General features: G+C 40.1%; 2 protein-coding genes across 4 annotated transcripts; one reads left to right on the forward strand and one right to left on the reverse strand.

Annotated features, from left to right (window-relative positions):
• Positions 1-62: 62 nt before the first annotated feature.
• Positions 63-5,116, reverse strand: fcf1 (FCF1 rRNA-processing protein). 3 transcript variants are annotated; one of them, XM_085440879.1, is made up of 8 exons: positions 4,830-5,116; positions 4,182-4,246; positions 3,999-4,070; positions 3,761-3,909; positions 3,558-3,630; positions 3,373-3,460; positions 705-799; positions 63-564 (listed from the first exon to the last, which is right to left on the reverse strand). In XM_085440879.1, exons 1-8 carry the CDS (start codon positions 4,839-4,841, stop codon positions 516-518), a joined length of 603 nt encoding a protein of 200 aa, XP_085297005.1. In that variant the 5' UTR covers positions 4,842-5,116; the 3' UTR covers positions 63-515. The 3 variants fall into 3 exon arrangements, with proteins under 3 accessions (XP_085297005.1, XP_085297006.1, XP_085297007.1); XM_085440880.1 differs by lacking the exon at positions 4,830-5,116 and adding an exon at positions 4,579-4,642; XM_085440881.1 differs by lacking the exon at positions 4,830-5,116 and adding an exon at positions 4,348-4,429.
• Positions 4,662-17,160, forward strand: arel1 (apoptosis resistant E3 ubiquitin protein ligase 1). Its single transcript, XM_085440878.1, has 22 exons — positions 4,662-4,722; positions 5,412-5,632; positions 6,044-6,212; positions 8,065-8,285; positions 8,801-8,872; positions 9,109-9,335; positions 9,439-9,676; positions 9,768-9,937; positions 10,105-10,285; positions 10,370-10,614; positions 10,888-10,965; positions 11,070-11,211; positions 11,312-11,433; positions 12,109-12,184; positions 12,294-12,403; positions 12,497-12,676; positions 13,016-13,141; positions 13,633-13,762; positions 13,885-13,943; positions 14,022-14,111; positions 14,205-14,380; positions 14,944-17,160. The coding sequence occupies exons 2-22, from the start codon at positions 5,485-5,487 to the stop codon at positions 15,044-15,046; spliced, it is 3,063 nt and encodes a 1,020-aa protein (XP_085297004.1). The 5' UTR covers positions 4,662-4,722; positions 5,412-5,484; the 3' UTR covers positions 15,047-17,160.
• Positions 17,161-19,980: the final 2,820 nt, after the last annotated feature.

A 19,980-nucleotide genomic window follows, 5' to 3' on the forward strand; every position in this document is an offset into this window, starting at 1 on the left:
GTTAAATTAGCTCTGAGTAAACATCACTTTACACATTTAACATGGAAAAATGAAAGACAGAAGATATTTCAATAACACGTTTATTCAATGAAAAAAAAATTGGAACAAAATGTTTCAAGAACAAATCACTCAATTAAATTATTTTGCAGTTTGAAATGTGATCAAATACACCCCATCCTCACTAAATGAAACTTCCATCCATTCAAGGCTTATCTAATCCAGCTGACACTGGGTGAGAGGAAGGATACACGCCAGACAGGTCACCAGCTTATCACAGGGGGTGATGATCACAATCATTCACACTCAAACTCACCCATACTGTCAAACCACAATCCCCAGTTAATGTGTTTGTTATATTAACCTAACATGTACGTGTCTCTGGACTGTACGAGGAAGCAGGAGTATCCAGAGAAAACAAAATAAGCCTCAATCCTCAATATTTTTTAATACAAATGAAAGGAATAATCAACAAGAAACTTCAGTCTATTTACACTTCTTGGTCAGCTGTAGATACATTAAAATCTTGGAGCACCGTAGTCATCAGGCATCCGCTCAATGTTATACCTGTTTTTAGAACCAGAACAAATTGATTTCAAAGTTAGCAATAACATTATTTTAATTTTATATTTGAAAAACACTTGGAAAATAAAATAGCTACAATCAAAGCTGCCATATATTTTAATTAAAATGCAGAACCCTGCTACCTGTGGTTTGAGATGTACATGATGGGAACTCCAGGGATCTTCCTGACCCTCCTCTTCAGATCTCGGTCAACAGTGGCCAGGATGTAACACTTGTGCTGCAGAAATATTTTTACATAATTTACATCTCCCCTTAGCAACATAGCCAGCGTTAGAAGATGGACATTTATACACATCACAGTTACTATTTGGCAATTTGCCTTTTATCAGAGAACTGTTCCAGAAAGCAGGATTAGTGTAAACCTTTAACTCTATCACACTCCTCTTCTTACTGACTGGTTTTCTTTAATAAACCTGAACTGCTTATTTGATTCCTTCTACAAATACACACATGCATATATATTTTATCCTGTTTATTTACCAAAATTTTTAGTTTTTATGTTTTGTACCTCAGAAAATGTTTAATAAGATTGCCTTCTTTGCATATAATTTAGTTGCACTTTTACTTTTGTATAATGACAAAGATTCTGAATATATGTGCTTTGATATCAAGGTATCCATAAAGGAAAATTCAAATCAAGAGTAAATAATAGAAGAGTGGAACACACAAAATAAAATGCAATTCATGGACTTTTTTCCCCTTCCTGTTTTCTAATTCATTTGATCATCCTGTTTTTTGTTGTTGTTTGTTTAAATACCACATATCACTAATAGGGCTGCCACGATTAGTCGACTAGTCACGATTACGTTGACTATCAAAATCGTCGACGACTAATTTAATAGTCGACGCGTCGTTTGAAGCTTTGTAAGATCCCAAAAGACGCAGGAATTAGTAGGATTTAAGAGTGTAATAACGGACTGAAACAGAAGATGGCAGCACTGCATGTACAAGGATGCCAGCTGCCGTTAAACCCCGAAGAAGAAGAAGAAGCAGCTGTGTCCCAGAATTCATAGCGCGGCCCAGCGCAGTTTCCAACAATGGCGGCAGCTAGTTAGTTTTAATGTTACTCTTATTATTCTTTCTGGGTCACAAAATAAACGTTTAACATATTTTCAGGCGAGAATGTAGCTGTGTAAACCTCAAATATCTGCTCAGTTTATCAGGACACCACATATTTTCAAAAGCGCTCCGACGTTTTCGGAGACATCTGTTACCCACTAGCTCGTTAGCGAGCCGGGGGCTAGGCTCACTAGAGCCGTGAGAACACCGGACTCCCGGCAAATCGTTTTCAAACCCACCGCCGTCTTTCGCTACTCAGGTTAAATATATATGAGTCACTTAGATAACTTAAAATGTTATTGTTTGGCTTTTTTTAGTATTTTATTTGTTCCTGAGTAAATCGGTTTGGCTGAGATTAAAGTTATAGTTCTTACACAGCTGAATAAACGTCAAGCAGACAGCTGATTATCAGAAGTGTGAGATGCTGGAAAATTTACTCCAGTGTCCCGTTATATTTTAGATAGCAAGGAGTTGATTAAACTTCACCGAAACAATCTGCAGATTTCATTAAAATTTAATAAACTATCATCTTGTCTTTATTTTTAGTTAGCACAGACCTTAAACACTTAAAGCTGTAAGCTAATGATAGTTATATAAGAGCAGATGCTGCTGGTGCAATAAGCTGTAGTTTTACGTCCAATGGATGATGATCTGATTAGTCGACTAATCGCAAAAATAATCGGTGACTAGTCGACTATCAAAATAATCGTTTGTGGCAGCCCTAATCACTAATATAATATACTCGGAACATATCACAACCTGAACTCAGAGTGATAACACAGAATTAACTGATCTAACTACAATCAGCTGTTCTGGAAACTGAGACTCTGAGGTGATTTTTGCACATGAGACCTGGACGATCTTGAGAAAAATCTGGTTTTAACTTTGTCTGAAAGTGTCCTTTCTCACATGTAGCACACAGCAAAACACTAATCGCTTCAGCTGGGTTCTCACTATTGGAACTACTCTGTTTAATTTCAGCCTGAGTACAGGGTAACCACTCGCCTCATCAAATCTGCAATCGGTGTCTGCAAAGTCAGACTTAAGAGATGCAGCATCATACCTATGTTTTATCATCTGTTTCTTACTATCAGCAGATCAGACAGATAGACATTAGATATCTGACATTGCCATTTCCGGAAAGCTGACAATGAGCTGGCTAAACAACAGCAGCTGATTATAAGCTAACATTATTCCAGCTACTGTTAGGCTAAAGTGTCCTAAAAATCAATTTTCCATCTGTTGAACAGTTTTATTACATTGTCACATTTTATGAAAGTTAATTCAGTAAGTTTCTAAGTCCAACAATGTTTGTTCCACTTCAAAGAAAGTCTTACTAACACCACTAACAGCGGCAAAAACGGCAGCACTTAAAACCATCAGTGTCACTGTCATCAGACAGAAGTGAGCTCATATACTCATATCAGATTCCTTTCACGATATTTTATAGCGTTCTCCACAGTAAATGCACAAGGACACCAGCTGAGGTAAACAGCAGACTGCAGCAGACATTTTCTCTACATCCTTTACCTAATTTCTTTGTTTAGGGAATAGCTGCAAAGACTCCACTCTAGAGAGTTTTGGAGTTGGTTACGTAGTTCCTTTATTTTCTGTGGTCAATTTTTAAGGCTACCTAATTGTGTTATCTTACTGTTCAGCTCTTGTGTGTGCTGACAAGCAAACAGCTGGTGCAAAAAAAAATTAACACTGACATTTAATTGCATATATTACCTGTGTTACTCGTTGGACTAAACAGTCATCGGCATAAGTTCCCTTGTGTGTGCAAGGCAGACGCTCAAATCTTGGATCTTTTGCTATCCTACAAAAAATAAACGAGGTGAAGACTGTTTCAATAACAAACATAACTTTAAATGCATTCAAGTTTGAAACACTTATTTACATCAAGCAGCCTTTACCTGAGTGCGACTCTGTATTTCATTCCAAGCTTTTCAATCTCCGCCATTACACAGTCTGTAATATATGGTATACCTGGATGGGATGGAATTTATTTAAAAAATTCATATAAACTTTCTGTTTTATTGGATGCTGATATAAAACAAGTGACATACAGCAACTTTATTATTTTCATAAAAAATTCCCACTGAACACTAATACTTACATTTGGCATAAAGGCAGTCCATCATAGACTGAACAATGTCCAGTTTGGCCTTGATGGAGAAGTTTATAAAGTTTGTGTCAACCAGAATGTGGTATGGTGGGCCAAGCTGAGTGTTGTATTGAAAAAAGAGGCACGATGGGTACTTAGTCCTGCACAAAAATCAAAGAAATGAAACCAAATTCATGATCAAACACTTTTTAACGGTCCAATGCGTATTTCTGTTTCGTGGCTAACTTACACTTCTCTCTCCTTCAGCTGCGAAGGGTCTTTCTTCTTTTTCTCTTTTGCTTTGGCTCGGTCTGTCTCTTTTCTACAAAACAAACGATGAGTTGTGGCAGCTTTTTACGTGGGAAGTGGGTGAAGCAATGAATCACATGGCTCTAAATAAAGCAGAGACGCAGAAAGCACTGGCGAAACTTACATTCTTTGGTCCTTGAGACTGATCATTCTTTTCATCGCTGCATATCTCTTCGTTTTCTGCTTCCCCTGCATTGATGAAGCCCAAAATTGATCACAACCAACACTTAACAGCAGAAACTTCAACTGTGTTAATATACAATTTCTCTAAATAGAGTGACAGAACCTACTCAAAACCTTTTGAAACGTTAACGCTCGTTAAAAAAAGATACCGTTCACTGTTTAACCTTTTAAACGTCGCGACTAAAGATCCGATGTGGAAACATTGCATTAGCATTAGCATGTTAGCTTAACGGTAAATCTGCCAAAACTTTCTAACCTTCAAGTTTAAAAAAAAGAAGTTATCTAACAACAATTGTTAAGTCGGTGATGTTACTCTGATACAGTGAGAAACTACGTACCATTTCAAATTTCAGTGACTGAACCCACAGACCGGCTACAAGTACGACTTGCTACCCTCGTGTTAGCAATGCGCAGACGTAATCAAAAATCGACGCCCGTTCTGCGCATTTTCCGGTGGCTACGCTAGCGCCTCGCAGACGAAGGTAACTGCAGTGTTTAATAATAGTTTGGCTATATTACAATATTGCATTTGTTCAGTTTTGTTTTGTGTAGTCGTGGTTTTGCAAAAGGCACCTGTGACGATATGCACCTTAATAACCATTTTGGGGCAGGCGACGAGATTTCTGAAAGGACGCTGACATTCAGGGCTAACTCTGCTAGCTGTTAGCGTTGTGTTGTCTGGTCGGAGTGCTACTGTAGCAGTTGTGAAGGGTAGCCTTCCCACTGTGTCAACAGACCAGAGAGAATTGATGATGTTGCAGTTAACCTTCCGAGGCTTTTGACCTTCCCAATAAATTCTAGTTAAGCTTTCTGTTTGAATATGTTATTTCTTTAGCTAGCAGATAGTGTGAAAACGTGCTGGCAGCTGAACTAGCGAGACCAGAATGGTTATCAATATCTGTCATAATCAGTAGCTGCACTGTTGGTCTCTCATTGGATTTGACTTGCAAATCTTTGACCCTGTTTGTCCTTACTAAAAGGTTTGTCAGAGCCTCGTTTTTCATACATATTTCAATGCCACGGGTTTCGTATTATTCTGGACATTTAAATATTCATGTTTGTTGACAGAACAGTCTACAGCCGGGCTCCTTGGTGTTTCCATCTACTGCTTGTTTGAGCAACTTTTTCTTTAAAATCCCATCTGGCTAAACTCGTTTTTCCTCTGTTGTAGGAGATTTGAATAACTCGATGGTGTTTGGTGTTTGAGCACGGAGAAGTCTGAGTGAAGGCTGAAAGATGGTCTGATGGACCGCCGTTTCTTCCTGACCTTCCTCTTCTGCTCACTGTCGTGGATCTTTTTCTGGGAAGTGCGCTGGAAGAAAGGAAAAGAGAGTCAGATCGAGGAATGGCTCAAAGGACATAACCTCTCTCAATACAGAAACTTATTTGAAGGTCAGTGGATCACCTTTGACTTCAATCCTACCTGACCAAAACAATACAGACATTTAGCTGGTTTCTTTTTCTTTTAAAGAGCAAGCTGATGTTAGTGATATGTGTGAGAAGACTTGAGTTTTTGCAGAAATAACAGAGGCAAAAGTATCACTTTCAACTGGATTTACTATGGGTTTATTTCAGAGAGATTGCATTACCTCTAGGTTTGACTCTGATGATATTTTTGTTTTGATCAGTAAACATTCAGACTAAATTGATGCCAGTGGCATGCACATACAAACAGCACAGGCTTAAGCTTTCATTATAGTAGGTTTTAATGAGGATATAGACGTTTCGGGTCATTATACTGATGTGGATTTACTGGCAAGTATGAGTATTGGAGATTTTATATGCTGTTCATGTGCCATCCAGATGTACACACACTTGAGGAACTGAGTCTGAGTGTTCTTAGTCGTTTGGAAGAGGTGGTGAAGGAACAGCAGCGCTGGAGGGAGATCGCAGAGGCTCACATCCAGCTGCTCCGAGACTTTGCCTTCCAGGAGTGGCTTTGCTCCCAGAACCTGGAGCACTATTATCATACGTAAGCAATGAAAAGTCTTAACTTCAACATTTCTACTAATCTGGTATGAGCAGCAACCCTTTGATGTAATCAATTACTTTTTGCCTTGTCATAAATATAGATTATTCCAGGTGATTTCTAAGATTTTGTTTATTTTTTTAACGCTTTTTAAGTTGTTTCATGTTGGTTAACACACACTAGGTTTATTTATGTCCACTTGAGGGCACCCTCTCCATTCACGGCTAGCTGAGTCTGCTGACACGGAGCTGTGTAGGCTGCAGTGTTTTGGAGGGTCACTGCAGTAAAAAGCATTCTTTAGAGACTGCATTTGTGAGACCCTGCAGTAATGCAGATGTTTCTGTATATGTGTTGGGTGCTTTATTCTGATTCAAACAGAACCAGCTATGATTAGTATTAGTTATTGCGCTATCAAAACAATAAGTGTGCTGGGATTCTTTTTTGAGTAAACTGTTATGTTTCTAGAGATCAGCTTTGTTTCGGAAACATGGAAAATACTGTTTGTTAGGAAGATTCCTGACATTTTTAGTGGGATACAGTGTCACATTTCTGAAGGTCATGGCTGCAACACTATAGCTGCCTCCACTGCTGTTGGCTTTTATGTAAGCCTTCATTGCCCACATCATTTTTTTCTGTGCTTTTGGTTCAGTAAAGAACTGAAAAAGCCAAAGTTAATTATTAATTTTTTTTTTATCAAAATGTAGTGTAAGTGGGGATTTAAAGTTGCTTTTAGTATTAGTTGTACCATTATTGTCAGTATGTACATATTAAACTGAGACAGCATCGCGCATGCTGATTAACAAAGGATAGAAAAGGCAGTCTTACAGTTGATTTGATTTTAGTTATTCAGATAATATTTTATACTAATCTCTATTTTTGCCCATAAAGATCATGCTGTGAAAGCGTAATTAGAAAGTGTACTTTATTGATCCCCGTGGGGAAATTCCTCTCTGCATTTAACCCATTCACTCAGTGAAGCAGTGGGCAGCCACTGGGCGCCCGGGGAGCAGTGTGTAGGGACGGTACCTTGCTCAGGGGTACCTCAGGGTAGCTGTTCAGGGGAATCGAACCCCCGACCTTCCAGTCATGGGGCCACCACTCTGAGCTATCCCTTTTCCCTGCATGATCTCGGTGTCAGCTGACACAGAGACAGTATGAACATTTGTTTTAGAGGATTAAAGGTCTTCTTTGTATTTATTAATACACTGTATTTATCCAGTCCATTGTTGCTGATCTGATTTCGAGCTAATGTTGTCAGGAAGATTTTATAGGATGCCTCTAGCTAGTAAAAATGTGTATGAGGGATCATTTGTGCCAGATGCAATTAGTGATGCTGTGATGTTTTTTCTGAAGTTTTCTGTTGTATATTTATTAATGTGTGCTGATAATTATCAGTATATTTATTTATTATTGATTTGTGACTTGGTGAACCAAAGATGATTTTCCATTAATCTGGACAGTAGCGTTATTATAATTCTAATAATCTTTTGCTGTTGGCTCATCCAGTATTTTCCTCCTCCATGTACACCACAGGAATTAGATTTATTTTTTTTTTCCTTTTATTCTATTTATTTTGAAAAAGGCTTGTTGGAACATGTCATCCGATGTAGCTTTTGCAATACTGGAGTAGTTTAGGAGATAAGATTGAGGCTCCTGGCCTGAATTGTACTTAAACCAGATTTTGTTAAGCATGCCGGACGGGTTGTGTGTGTGGTTGGAACTGCATTCTTGTTTAACAGACCTTGAGTTAAAGTTAGGTTTCAGTCCCGACGCCTAAAAGAAAGGCGGTTGCTTAATGCTAGATTCATTTCTATTACCTGCTTGACATACTTTCACTTTTTGTTTTACACTGCAGACTGAAGACCTTGGGTTGTATGAATTTGGATGATCTCTCTCAGTTTGACAGTCAGCTGCAGCTTTCTTTAGCTGCCTGGGGCTACTACTACGAAGACTACATAAAGTTGTCTACAGGCATCAAGATCCTCCAGACCTCCAGGGGGAGTCGTGACCAGGACTACGAGATCCGGCTGGTGCACAGCCTCGCTGAGAGACGTCTGAATGAGAAGTGGTCATTTGGTGAGACCCTGATCACGTTTTTATTGTTGCCTTTAAAGAATGTTAGTTGTGGTTGTGTTCGCCAGCTGCAAAGTATCAACAGGCATTCAGATACAACATATAAACCGAAGTACTGTTTGCTTAGTCTTTTCAAGGGTTTTCACAAATGTTACTCAAAGAAGCATAGATCATTTGAAAGCAGCTCAAATTCTCTAATGGAGAAGTTATGTGTTACTTCATCTGTCTGACAACAAAACAACTCTCTACCTTACCAGCTTTCCTGTTGTTTAACAGGGTGTGGTTTTTCATACTAAAGGACAAAGCTGGACATTTTTGTCACACCCTTTCTTTGCATTTCATTTAAAAATAAATTTAGTGGTATGGAAGACCTACCCGAATTTACATAATAAGAAAACTATGTGCTAGAGACAAAGGAAAGTGCAAGCATTGACACGGACTCTGCAGACAAGGAAGAGGAAGTGAGTAGTTTCTACAATTGAAGTAATCAATAGTGCATTGTGTTACTGTCTTCTCAGCGGGAGCTCTCATATTTGGCTGTAGTGTGGCACTGTGCTTCTTGATAAGGGACCTCATGTTTTACGTGATTGGTGAGTACAACATTATCTGGTAGTGTAAGAGTTGATATGGTTGGTGTTTACTTGTATGTGACTGATTTTTATTCCTGCTCACACTTTGGCTTTAGTTGGTGCTGCTGTTTTTTTTTTGTTTTTGTTTTTTAAATAGTTGGTGATGAAACGTTGCTTAAACTTTAGTTATTTTAATACTGAAATGTTTTTTTGCAAAATGAGTTCCAACTCTTGTGCTTCTTTCCTTCTTGTGGCAGGTGGAATTACTGTTTCCATCATAGCGTTTGTCTTTACCATCAAGTTCCTCTGTGAGCTTGCGGCAAGGGTGGTCAGCTTCCTGCAGAATGAGGATCCAGGGCGACGCGGTGATCGTAGCATCTACGACTATGTCCGGGGAAACTACCTGGACCCACGTTCCTGCAAAGTGTCGTGGGACTGGAAGGAACCACAGGAAGTGGGACAGACTATGAGTTTCAGAGTCCAGGTCACACTAGATTCTAGATGTTGAGAAAGGAAAAAGAGATGATAATAAAATCTCATTTCAGTATTAAATGGCACTTTTTATTTTTCTATTTTCGCCTTTTCAGCTGTTCTATAAGAATGGTCAGCCTTTCCCAGCACATCGGCCTGTGGGGCTGAGGGTCAACATTACCCACATTGAACTGGCCCTGGACATCCCTGTCACACAGGAAGTCCTGCAAGACCCAGAGTCCAATGTAGTCAAAGTGGCTTTTACAGTACGCAAGGCTGGACGCTATGAGGTTGCAGTCAAGCTGGGTGGACTGAATGTGGCCTATAGCCCTTATTACAAGATATTCCAGCCAGGTAGATGCATAAAATGTTTTCATGCAGTTTACATGTCAAAACAAAGTCTTTATTTTGGATGACTATATTTCTGTTCTCTTTTTCACTTCAGGTACAGTTGTTCCATCCAAAACCAAGATAGCCTACCATTTCTCCACCCTGGTGCTAACAAACGGACAGCGGCACACTTTACAAATTGAGCCCAGAGACGAGTATGGAAACCCTACTAGTAACTCCACATCTCTGACAGATGAAGCAAACTACAGTGTCCGTGTGCACTCTGTAAGCGAGTGAAACTCCTGTTCTTTTACCCATTAAACTGAGATTATTTTCTTGATGATGACGAGTATAAAACCTAGGATTAGTTTTTATTCTTAAGTTGCACAATTGCACAACCATTAGCTTTAGAACTAAGCTTGGATTCATTTGTAGTCTTTCTGCTCTTTCAGCTAGGCACAGCAGATGATGACAGTCTGGAGGGCCTCTACAGCAAATCTGTTTCAGTCAACAAGCAGCAGTGCCAGGTTCTGTTGAGACTGACCCTGAAGAAGACTGGTTGTTTCAGGGCTCGCATCTCCTACAAGGATCAGCCGCTCAGCAATGGGGAATTTGACATAATTGTTCTCAGTGGTGAGCAGCTTGTACGTGCTGAAGAGAAATGTATTAGCTACTGTTTTCATAGCCTAATGCTCCTCTTTGCATGTCACATTGCAGAGAATGAAAAGGCCTGCGTGGAGAAGAATGTATCCACTCCTGGCATAAGCATCTACTTTGAGGCATACCTTTACAGTAGTGGGAACTACAGCAGTTCATCGTGGCAGTTACCAGCCTCCTCTTTGTTGGCTCCCCAGAGGAGGCCCTCCATGGGAGAAGAGGAGGATGAACATGACTCTCCTGTGGAGGGACAACCTGAGAAGGTCAAGAAACCAAAAAAGGTCTACTGTTACATATCGCCAAAGGTAAGTGACCGGTGGCAATATAATGGTTAGGTATTGGAACCAGAATCACCTTTACTGTCCTCGTCCTCTAGATCAGTGCCCACATACATACAGACCTATTTACACAAAAGCTTTAATACCTGGATTATATTTTATGAAGTAATAATTGAAACACTTCAGTTGTTCTTGTATGCTTATTGTCTCTTCCAATTTATTTATTTATTTTAAATTCAGAGATTTTAAAACTGCCGGTATGAAAATATGAGGGCATTGAACCTGAGTTTTTTCAAACAGCAATTATCCGTGAAGGAATTCTACCTGAAAATTATTCCATGGCGCCTTTTCACCTTTCGAGTATGTCCAGGAACAAAGGTAAGCAGAACTAATGTTAGACAATCCTGGAGAATCGGTATATTTTTTTTTTAGATCGCTTTGTTTTATACGTGGTTAATGTTTAATTGAATTATTTTCTTTAGTTTACCTATTATGGTCCTGACCCAGTTCACAAGTACCTAACTCTAGTAGTGGATGATGGGATACAGCCTCCTGTGGAGCTAAGCTGCAAGGATAGGAACATCATGGCTGCCACCTTCATTCGCTTCCTGCACAAGAATATTGGTTTGTTTGAGTGGAACGCCGTTACTTTTGCACGATCTGCACTTAGCAAATACCGTCTCTTTGGAAAACTGTAGTAGTAATTTAATAATGTTGTTTTTAGGCGGCTCTGAAACGTTCCAAGACAAGGTGAATTTCTTTCAGCGTGAACTCAGGCACATCCATTCCAAGAGACCTCGCACCAAGACCTGCCTAAAAGTCAGCCGACACGCCATTCTGGATTCAGTAAGTCTTACACCGTATGTTATTCTTTCTAGTGGAAAAGCAGAAGAATAGACATAATTTGTCTAATCCAGTGTGTAATATGTGGTATGTAATTTATTTCTCCAAAACAGTGCACCAGAATGACGTTAAGCATTAAAGTCCGAGGTTTATTAACAAAAACATTTATTACCAATGTTTTCTGATTTTTAAAAAAAAAAAAAAAAAAAAAAGGTTTAGAGGAAAGCCTTTTTAAATATCAGCTCACATGTCACTCTGACCTTTTTCCAAAATGTTTTTTCTACGATGCCAAACACGGTGAAACAGTGCTCCCTTTTGTCTCTGTGTGTGTAGTACACATGTCTGATATATTCCTGCATAAGAGTTGAACTTGGCAGGAGTTACAGGATTTTGCATTAACCAAATGGCGCGTGTTAATCTGAGGCATGATTTCACCATCTGAGTATGAGCCAGACACACACACACACACACACACACACACACACACGTACGTCAGTCCTCTGAGATTTCAGTTTCCAAGTGTTTTTTGCTTTACATTTAGGACGTTCTATTTACTCAGATTTGTTTTCTTTTTTTTATTATAAGCTATGTTTTAAGACCACAGGTGTAATCATAACAGTGACGTGACCATTATGATCATATAGACTGTTTCAATTGTCGTTTTTGTTCTTTGTTCAGTCATTGAAGGCCACGAGGAACTTCTCAGTGTCTGACTGGAGTAAAAACTTTGAGGTCGTGTTTCAGGACGAGGAAGGTAAACGCACAATCAACACGAGGCCTATTGGAGAAATGACATTTTGCCTCAAGCACTTCACTTAAAATCAGAAAAGGATTTAAGGTGCGTTAAAATCTTTCCTCTGCAGCTCTGGACTGGGGCGGTCCACGCAGGGAGTGGTTTGAACTGATTTGCAAGACCCTCTTTGACACATCGAATCAGTTGTTCACCCGCTTCAGTGACAACAACCAGGGCCTTGTGAGTTTCTGTTTTCAACCCTTTGTATATTCTGTATACACCATCAACACTTAGTTTTGAAACTCACAGAGAGTATTCGTCTTCATTTTCCAGGTACACCCAAATCCCGAGAGGCCACCCCACTTGCGCCTAAAGATGTATGAGTTTGCGGGTCGCGTTGTAGGGAAATGTCTGTATGAGTCTGCTCTGGGTGGAGCCTACAAACAGCTGGTTCGAGCTCGCTTTACACGTTCCTTCTTGGCCCAAATCATTGGCCTGAGAATGAACTACAAGGTATGGAACGCAGTGCATTCCAATTAAAGAGACACTTTGCTCAGAAGTTGGAAGGTCACATCTCTATTGTTTATCCTCTAGTGTCAACTGTTCTATCTCATCACTTAAACATTCCTGACAAAGCCAAGAAACCTCATTTCTTTCTTGGCATTATTTATTTAACAGAAAACTACCCAATGTGTTTGGCTGTTTATCCAAATAACTTCGCTTTCAAAGTTGAGAACTCCAGTCCACCCAGTCATCTTTTTATCCTTCCCTGCTAGAAGATGAAGTACCGTGTTTATTTAAAATTTTAATTTATTTTTTTTCCTGGGTTTTCGTTTGGTTTTCCACATGCAGTACTTTGAGACGGACGACCAGGAGTTCTACAAAACTAAAGTGTGCTTCATCCTAAACAATGACGTGAGTGAAATGGACCTGGTGTTTGCCGAGGAGAAGTATAGCAAGTCGGGACAGCTGGAGAAGGTGAGGCAACACTTTGGAAAGGAACCTCCCCTTATTTTATTTTTTTTTTAAGTACTGATGTAGGAGATCCCAGGAGATCGAAGCAGTAAACCAAGCAAAACAAACCATATTGCTTGTTTGGCTAGAGCCTCAATTTTTCTTAAAAGAGGAAGAGTGGTGAGTTTATATAAAAGGATGGACGAGTAGAGTTTGGCATTCTTTATAAACTTTGTTGTTCACTTGTAAAATATCACCCAAATAGCTGGCTGCATAAATCTGTGATGAAACAGAGCTCAGACTCGCAGATTTTTAATTAAATAACGACGTTACTTCATCAAATTGTTTCTTTAACATTAAAATGAATTGCCCAAATATTTATAAATTAGCTGAGAAGTAATGTGACATTTTTCAATGTCTAATTCTTTCCTCTGGTTCTTGCTGTTACTTGCCAGTTTTCAACATACCTTAAATGTCATTTTCTATCATTTTCACCCCGTCGTCCTCTCTTCCAGGTGGTGGAGCTTATATCTGGTGGAGCTCAAATTGCTGTGACCAATGAAAACAAGATGCATTATCTTAACCTGCTGGCCCAGTATAGACTGGCCAGTCAGGTAAGAGATGAGGTGGAACATTTCCTTAAAGGTAAGGAAATGAAGCTAGCACACAGCTGCATTTTTGCATTTGTATTTTTCTTGCCAGTTCCTCTCATTTGAGATCTCTGGTAATGTGCACATAATTGGTGCATTTTTCCTGATCAATTGCAGGTTTGAATGAACTGGTTCCAGAAAACCTGCTAGCCATATTTGATGAGAACGAGTTGGAGGTATGTGCGATGTATTGTAATTAAGTCCTGCTGACATTTTAATCAACACCGGATATTTATGGATTTTTGTGCTTCTAGCTGCTGATGTGTGGCACTGGTGACATAAACGTACAGGACTTCAAGGCCCACGCTGTGATTGTTGGTGGATCATGGCACTTCCGAGAGAAGGTACGTCACAGACGCTTTTCTTATCTTGCCTTCTTCCCTAGCAGCTGGTGGAAATGTCTGATCTTGTTTGCTTTTCCTTTTTCCTTCCCTCAGGTGATGAAGTGGTTCTGGGCGGTGGTGTCCAGCTTCACACAAGAAGAACTGGCTCGTCTTCTGCAGTTCACCACTGGCTCCTCTCAGCTACCCCACGGCGGGTTCAACACTCTTTGCCCCTCGTTCCAGATCATCGCTGCCCCCACACATAGCACTTTGCCCACTGCACACACCTGGTGAGTAGAAGCACACATACTGAGAGAAAAACATGCCTCAACAGTGCTGCTATGTGTTTTTCTGACTGCTGCCAAATCCTGCATCATGTCTAAAACCAACAGTCTTCTCACTGATGATATAAATCTTTAAGACCAGATCACAGGTACAGTAAAAATCTTTAATTGTACAAAAAAAATGTTATTCAAACAGGAGAAAATAGCACATTTCTGTGGAATAGCTTCAGTGGCTTATTTATACATACTAATGAGTTTTTTTTTTTGGCAGCAACAGGATGGCATACATGGGACTGAGTCAAAATAAACTGTGTGAGAGAGTGGAAAAAAAATCCCCACTGCAACACCATGGCTCACTGATATGTTTTTAATAGTTGTTGGAAACAATAGAGCTCTGTGATGGTGTGTTTTGCTGTATCACGTCTGGAAATGTTTAAAATCATTTCCGTTTTTGGTCTTTTAATTTGATTTTTTTTTCTCTATACATAAGAAATAATGTAATATCAGCCCGTTCTCCTTTTCAAATCAACAATAGTTCAACCACATGCTGACTCTCTGTGTCTGTCTAGTTTTAACCAGCTGTGCCTCCCTACCTACGACTCCTACGAGGAGCTGCACAAGATGCTGAAGCTGGCCATCAGCGAGGGCAGTGAGGGTTTTGGCATGCTCTGACTCTTCCATCAACTGGCACTGTGGTTTCACACATACAAGAGACCAGCACTGCTCCACTGCCCTGGTTTCCTGCATTCGTTCACATTTAACGGGTGGACTTGTTGGCACTCTCACCCTCCCTAATAAATACCCTCTCTCAAGATGAGCGAGCGTTTCAGGAAGTCCCAGGAGGCTGTAGTGAATCTCGTATGAACTCTAGTGCTACTGTATATAAAATATTCCACTTTTGTATAAGGAAAAAAAGACAAAAATGACAAAATTCCAACTGCTGAAAAAGGGTGTTTGGACAGTTTTTATTTCCTGATGCTAAAGTTTGCTTAGTTTTATATGCTTGAGAGACGAGTAATACTAGAGCAAAAGCCTTGAGTATAACTGTATAACTGCTTCTTTGGCTGAGGAACACTTAAGTGCAACAGCAGCCTACATGTGACGTGGGTGACACGTGCATCTACAGCACTTTGGCCTTAATCGATCAGGGACTGATGTGTGTATGTAAATATTATAATATCACTCTTTAATTTGTACATACTAGCGCGTATACAAATGTTTTCATCTTGTTACTTTTTGATTTAATATTTAAGGAGAAAGGATTTACTTTACTGTTGCACGTCTGATGGGTTGAGATTTAATATAATTTCTACAAGTTGTTGTTTTTGTTTTTGTTTTCTCTATCTGAGCAGAAGTGGTTTTAAAAGGAGCCAAGTGATATTGTTTCTATATTTACATTTTAACTTATTGTGTCTTGAAGGTAAAGTTTCTGTTGTCCCTTAATCTTTGTTTTTATGTTTTATAAACCCGCCTTATTCTTGCCCTTTGCCTCTGATTGTATCCCGGGGGGTGTGTAGGTGAGAGAAACATACTCAACAATAGTAGGTAATAGTCATGTTATGATTTTTCTCTTATCACATGCAGAGGTTACTGTGGATGTGAAAGCTGTTTGGGTGTTGGAGGGCTGAGCCCTTGTATAACATTTTGTTATATAAAGCTTTTGACTGACTCATTCACAGCCTTTCATGGGTTTACCTCAGAATCTCCTTTGCCACCTATGCATCCTCTGACACAGATGTGTGTTTTCATGCACATGCATGGCAAACGTGCATACGGTTTGTTCATAGTTGCCTCCTTCCAGCCCTGACTGTACAACCTTTAGCCATATGCTCCATCATCCTGTAAGCTGAGCAAAGCATCTTTGAACAATAAGCCCTGTTTGTTATATTGTTGTAAAACTATTTATTTTTATTGCTGTTAGTTTTGTTGATATCCTGAGCCAACAGAAGTGTTTCCTTGTTTGTTTGTTTTATTAAGTTTTTTTCTTATTTATTAGCACTTTTGTGTTGCAGAGTTTACATGGTCATTGGCCAATTTGGAGAAGTCTGCTGACAGCTTGTAGAGCATTTAGGAAAAGTGATGTTTACTCATAGCAAACAGAAAATGTTAATAGGTAATGATTCTTCTTAGTAGTGTTTTGATTAGTTTTGCCCCGTAAGCAGTCAAATTTGATTCAAGAGATTGAACTTAGTAAATGGCAAAGAAATCCCATTTTGACAGTAGGTGTTGGATTTATTTGCATTGGCTCCTCAGTGCCAATCGAATGTCAGAGCTTTAGCTGATCTTACAGTGTTAAAGAAGTTTGTGAGGGTTTAGGCGCTCATGTTTGTTTGGGTTGTGCAATGTTGACCTGACCTGACCTTCAGCACCAGTACCAAAAGCTGACATCATATTTATCCAGCACAAAGCGTGAGCATTACTTGTACGACTTGATCAGTGTAAACAAGTATAACTGAGTTCTGTCCTGTAATTTTATGTTGTTTAATGTTTTGCTCTTCATGATCATTTACTACTCTGTTTTCTGTTTAGATGCTTTTTGGATCAGATGGCCTGAGTGTGATTTTTAGCGATTTAGATGTTGTGAAATATTTGCCTATGAAATTGAAGATGGGTGGGGTCCGGGGGGGAGGGTGGGGGTAATTTTTTCCTTTTACTTCTTTGTTTTTGTTTGTTTTGGGTTTTTTAATGAGCTTCTGCTGCTGATGAATGTTTGAAATTCTCTGGATGGAGCTACTTTGTTTATGGGAATAAAAATGATGGAATAAATTCTTGTCATCTTATTTCAACCTCTGTATTGTATTTATCTTATCTGAAGACGTGTTATTACACACCCCTATTTCCACCCAAAAACCCAGTCTATGGTTTGGTGCCTCACATGTGCTGGTTTGAAAATTGACCTTGATCTGACCCTAAAACACCCTGTAAACTAAAGTGGCGTTCATTTAGAAAGCTGGGATACGTGTAGTGCTTGAGAATAAGACTTTCTTGGCCAGATGAATGCATGTTTTAGACACAAGAGGGCACTGGCTTTACATGTGACATGAGCTCACCATGAGTGACAGATGCGTGCTGCATCTTCTATAATCCCCACAGACAGGTTGGCTGCAGTGATGAGGGAGCTTTCCTGTCTTCAGATAACCCTCTATACTTTAAGTCTTCCACACAGAGGGAATCCCTCCATTTACGAGCATTTCTCATTCTCTCCTCCATGCTCGCAAATACAAAATAAAGTTAATTTAACTTGGAGGGGTAAATTAAAATTTGTATGGTTCCTAAATGCAGAAAGCATAATGGGGGGGATGGCTTCCATCATATGGAGGCAGCCGCAGCAACACAGGATGTGATAGAAGTACACTCTTGCCCTCCTGTTTGTTTTCTCAGTTGATGTCTGATAAGCCCTCAACTAAGAAAACATCTTTAATGCCTGTGGCTATGCAGGTCCTGTGGCCATCAGCACGATACCCACATATTCCTGGCGCGACTCCACGTACTGTGGTCTGAACACTATCAGGAGCCGGGAGAAGGCATCTTGAAGTACTTGGAGGCAGAAGTCCAGTTATTTGGTCTTGGCATGCACCTGTGGATTTGCATAATGGTCTCTCTCAAATTTCCCCCAGGAATGCTCGCTAAAGAGGGACCACAAATCAGAAAGTCGTCCTCTGGCATCTAACTAAGAATAATGTACCATGTTGGAAAGGCCTTCTTTCCTTACAGAACCCGTGGGAGATCGCGCAGCAACAGTACAGTGTTGTTTTTTCGGTGTGTTTTTTAAATAAATGTAAATCTGATGATAAAAATTCCCTAGAAAAAATATGTTTCTCAGACAAATTTCCCATGCACTATTCCATAAACAACTCCAGACCCAACTGTAGCTTGGTTTGGAGGTTTAGGGTTTGCCAAGTTCCTGGAGGGGGGGGGGGAGTCAATTTATGGGTGGTTCTCTTCGACCATAGAATTTACTTACTCATTTCCCACTTCAGACACCCCCTGCCTCCGAGGAGATGTCCGTCGGTTTCTCTGATCAAAGATAATTGTCCGCAGACAGGGATCCACACAAGGGAGACAACACAAATGTGGCACGCCTATATGCATCTTTAGAACATGACCGCGCTCTCTTCCCTGCTAAACAGCCGTGGGGGTTGTCTGCTTCCCATTCCAACATGCAGGTCCTCATTACCTGATTGGACGGTGCTGATTAACTGCCAACTGGATTGGCTGCAGATATTTATCATCTGCGATGATTGGGCCAATTTAGACTCCAATCTTAATCAGGGTTGTTGAAGGACAGCAGCAGGCTGGGACTTCAGTTCTCTCCAGGAAGTTCACCGTTACTGTACACAATCTAGTGATTTCATGTTACATGCAAATGCGTCCAAACCCTCCCAAACATCAGCTCTCTTCATATGCTGGTCCTCTAGAAGAAGCAGAGTATGAAAGAAGAGCCTCCCTCCATCCGCAATGGCTTACCACAAACGCGACTTTGACTGTTTTGGCTTTTTGGGGGAAATTCTGCCTCAGCTGTGCCTTCCGAAGTTGGCCTATCAGCATCTTAGAAGTGTGGTTCTGCTATTGACGTTGTTGAGGATTATGGAGAAAACAGCTGTAAGAAATGCACATCACAGTGATGACAATGGTCTGGCAACTGAGTGCGGCACAGGAATGTATGGATGGGATGTTACTGCTGATTAAAGAGATTTTTTCCCCGTGATCTCTTGATATTTCACAGATTCTCTGTTGCTCCTATCAATTCTTCTGTTATTTAAGTGATGAGATCTGGCTCTCAACACTTAGGCTGAGATGACTGCAAGTCTACCTGGAACAGCATGTAAAAGCGGCCTGACAAAGGAGAAAGGGCCTTGTTTGAATACATTCCTCTGCCGGGAACAGGACCGCCAACATGTGCTTTGTTTTGAAAGTGATATAAACGTCCATGCGTACAGCTGAGGTCAGAGACAAGCAGAAGCACGCGTATTGAAAAACGGCTAGCGCGGAGATTAAGTGTCCCCCAGCTGATGGCTGTCTATATTATATATGATGCTGGAATGTGCCTATTGATTCATGGGGTTAGCTGTCCTGCTGGGATGTGCAGCTGCACTGTATTTGATATGTTGGGAAACATTTCAGTAGTTATATTTCTTTTGTAATAACAGGGACTCTAATGTTGATTGTCTAACTGTCTGAGAAATACCCCATGCTGCTCCGCCCTTATTGTTAGCACAGTTGTCACTATAGCGTGTGTGAATAGGCTGTGAATGTTAACAGCATGGGTCGCGGTCTAGTTGAGTCTGTCACCTGACCATTTTAATCTAGACTGAAACATCTTGACAGTTTTGTACAATTTGTCTCCTAGTGACTTTCCTCAACTTTTCCCCATAACACTAGGCTTTTCTTTTGTGTCTGCTGGACTCATTGTCAGTGGGACAGACTTGTCCTGCATCCCTCTCAGAAAACTGAAATATCTCAGCACTACTCTGTACATTTAGGCATTTGTGGTTTCCCCAAGTTAGTGATGTTTGATTTCTCTTCAGCTGCTGAGTTTGACACAGATCTGCTACAGCTCATCTAATGCTATCACTAGATCAAAAAAATCTATTTTTAGGGGATTT

This window comes from Copadichromis virginalis, linkage group LG19 (genome assembly GCF_057382275.1).
Source record: "Copadichromis virginalis isolate Kocher_CV1m ecotype Utaka linkage group LG19, C_Virginalis_male_GT1.1, whole genome shotgun sequence".
In the NCBI taxonomy this organism is placed as follows: Eukaryota; Metazoa; Chordata; class Actinopteri; order Cichliformes; family Cichlidae; genus Copadichromis; species Copadichromis virginalis.